The following is a 3,546-nucleotide window of genomic DNA, read 5'->3' as shown; positions in this document are numbered from 1 at the left end:
ACACAGTCAAAAGCCTTTGCATAGTCAATGAAGCACAGATAGACATTCTTCTGGTATTCTCTGCTTTCTGCCAAGATACATCTAACATTAGCTATAATATCCCTAGTACCATGACCTCTTCCAAATCCAGCCTGCACATCTGGCAGTTCTCTGTTGACATACTGTTCCAAACGTTTTTGGATAATTTTCAGCAGAATCTTGCTTGCATGTGATATCAAGGATATTGTTCAATAATTTCCATTATTATAATTTTAGTTTGAAATATTCTTTTTATTGCTAGTTATCTCAAAGTGTGTTATATAAATGATCACACACCTTTATAATGTTGTTAAATTAATCCCTCCCTTTCCTCTTTTCAGAACAACAGTATGCCAAACTACAAGCTCATTTATTTTAACATGAGGGGCAGAGCAGAAATTATTCGCTACATATTTGCATATTTGGATATAAAGTATGAAGACTACAGAATAGAACAAGCTGACTGGCCTGAAATAAAATCAAGTAAGTAATAACAATTAAAACATGTTGTTATTAAGTGCCCTGAGTCAACTACAATTCATAGCAACACTCTGAACATTGCCCTATCCTGAGCCAACCTCACCATCTCTGACACATTTGATCCCACTGCCATTGTTACTGTGTTAATTCATTTTATACTGGTCTTCCTCTTCCATACTGACTCTCTGCCCTTTTAAGCATGATATTCTTCTCTGGTCCCTCCTAGCAACATGCCCAAAGTATGTTAAATGGAGCTTCAAAAGCCTTACCTCTAATGAGTAAACTGGTTTCACTCAAGTATGCTCTCATTAAAATATACTTTCAGATGTTTTGTCTCTCCTCAGAGAAATGAAAAAATGAAGCTTTAAGAAAAATTATTTTAAAATCATGTAGCTTCAAACTGAGAAAAATCAATTTAGAAAAAAATAAACAAATACTATTGACCTAGCAAATTTACAATTAGAGGTTGTATAAAAGAACCAAGGTTGCATGGGATGGCAATATCTGACCTTTACCAACTTCTCAATAGGAAACTGTCTCCATCAAAAACATCAATTCCCATGAGGTCAGACATGTCCCCAAAGCTCTGTCCTTTTTTCTGTTCATCCCAAACCCAATTTTTCTGCTTTACTGGTTCTAAAGTCTGATTACAATAGTTGACAGACCACACAGAGCCATAGTGGTGAAATCAAAAGGCTGCAAGTCAGGTTAGAAGAAGAATACACAAACAAAAAATGCTGGCGAGGTTGTGGAGAAACTGGAACCCTTATTCACTGTTGGTGGGAATGTAAAATGGTGCAACCACTGTGGAAGGCAGTATGGCACTTTCTCAAAAAGTAGCAAATAGAAATATCATTTGACCCAGCAATTCCACTTCTGGGAATTTACTCTAAAGAAACCATAACCGCCACCCAAGCAGATATATGCATACCCATATTTATCGCAGCTTTGTTCACAATAGCAAAGAGCTGGAAACAACCTAAGTGCTCATCAACAAATAAATGGATAGAGAAGCTGTGGTATATTCACACAATGGAATACTACGCTGCATTGAAAAATAAGGAATTCATGAAATATTATACAAAATTGGTGACCCTGGAGGACATTATGCTGAGTGAAATATCTCCATCGCAAAAGGACAAATACTGCATAGTGCCATTGTTGTCAAATGGGACTGACATAGGGGTTGGGAGAAGACTGAGTGAGATGGGATAAATTATATATACTGCACTGAAACAGATGAGGGCAATAACTGCTTAAAAGGTATATATGATTAGGTATTATTGTCATGACAGGAATCCAGAATGAAGGCTGCATAATGGAGTGAACTTGGGGAGGAGGGATTGTATAACAATGAAAGACTTTTACTTTTCAAAGAGAAGAGCAAACTGGGGTTGGGCGGAGCAGGTTGGGCAGGAAGAAAAGCGCAACAATGAATGAATGGAAACCCAAAGTCTCTGTAAACTTTCATTAAAAATTAACAATAATAATAATAAAAAGGAAAAAAACGCAAAAAAAAGAAAAGTAGAATTGAGTCAGGCCATCTACTGAAATGTGCTCATAGATGCCTTAGCCTTGAGTTTTGGGCTGATGTTACAAAGTTCTCAGTCCTGCCAATCATGGCCCTCTCCAGAAAGTTTCAGCAAAGGCTCTTAGCACTCATTCTGTTGAGGGAAAGCAGGGCCAAGATCAGCTGTGTCTCATGTCAGGTCTCTGGTCCTCTGTTTTGGCTACTCCTGCTGCTGCTGTAAGTCTAGCTGGTGTTTCTTCTATAATTCTAGCCGGCACAAGAATCACTGATCCTAAAATAGATAGATAGATAGATAGATAGATAGATAGATAGATAGATAGATAGATAGATAATTACTGGTCCTGACAGGCTTTCACTGTATGCCTGTTTCTCCTATGTTGCTGCTAGATCCCCTTCTAGATAGATGAACTCACCCTTCTCCCATGTTCCTACCCATTCACATGGCAAAATAAGCTAATGGAGAGGGAAGTCATTTTGAACAATAGGCCATTATCACCACAGAGGTGACAGTAAAAACTTTACAAAAGTGAAACAAAGCCAGTATGAAGCTTTTGGCAGAAAAATTAAATTTAGGAATACTAAGAACCATCTTCTTGACAATCAGAATTAGATAGTAATTATTAAGTTTTGACCATGTCACAGACAAGCTACTCAAACAAAGCACAAAAGTCAAAGTGGCTTAGATAGTAAGAAAACGAATTTAATTCCACTCCCACTGAGTTGTTTCTGACCTATAGTAATCCTCTGCAGTGTTTCTAAGGCAGCAAACTTTTGCGAAGGAGACTGCCCATCTTTCTCCTGAGGAACTGATGGTGGATTCAAACTGCTGGCCTCTCAGTTACCAGTCCAATAATTTAGGCACTGTGCCATTAAGGATCATTAAATTCTTCTGTGTCTTCTTTTGAGTAAAATGCTTGAATGTCAGATGTTGATCTAAAGCAGAACATCCAAATTAAGACAGAGTAGGAAGAAGGACTGGCCATTCATTTATGAAATAACAGACTTTCAAAAGCCCTATAAATAATAGAGCACACTTAGTCTAGGAGATATGGTATCGGAGGCTGAGCCTTCATATTAAGAAACAATTATGAAAAGGAATAGTTGCAAACTGATTGGAATATAGAACGTGAAAAGTATATATGTAGAAAAATTGAACATTGTTAAAGAAGAAATGGAATACATAAATATTAAGGTACTAGGCATAGATGAGCTGAGATGGATAGACATGCAACATTTTGAATCAGACAATTGTATGATCTATTACACCAGAAATGAAAAAGTGAGGAAAAATGGATTCCCATTTACAGAGAATATCATTTTTATATTCATCCTGAAATACAATGTTGTGAATGACAGGATAATACCCATATACATACAAGGAAGACCTATTAATAGCACTATTATTAAATATATGTACCAACCGCCAGAGCCAAGAGGAAGAAATAGAAGATTTCTATCAACTTTTGAAGTTGGAAATTGATTGAGCATGTAAAGAAGATCCAATTAATAATAATAAT

The 3,546-nt window shown here is 36.6% G+C and overlaps 1 protein-coding gene across 1 annotated transcript in view; it reads left to right on the top strand.

Annotated features, from left to right (window-relative positions):
• The first annotated feature begins 368 nt into the window (after nucleotides 1-368).
• HPGDS (hematopoietic prostaglandin D synthase) overlaps nucleotides 369-3,546 on the top strand; it is a 39,125-nt gene continuing 35,947 nt past the window's right edge. The window contains exon 1 of the mRNA XM_006900745.1: nucleotides 369-501. Coding sequence (XP_006900807.1) covers nucleotides 369-501 — 133 coding nt within the window. The remainder of the gene's footprint in view (nucleotides 502-3,546) is intronic.

This window comes from Elephantulus edwardii, unplaced genomic scaffold (assembly GCF_000299155.1).
Source record: "Elephantulus edwardii isolate Elephantulus edwardi_28Jun2011 unplaced genomic scaffold, EleEdw1.0 scaffold00294, whole genome shotgun sequence".
NCBI lineage: Eukaryota > Metazoa > Chordata > Mammalia > Macroscelidea > Macroscelididae > Elephantulus > Elephantulus edwardii.
This window is presented reverse-complemented; position numbering and strand designations above follow the sequence as displayed.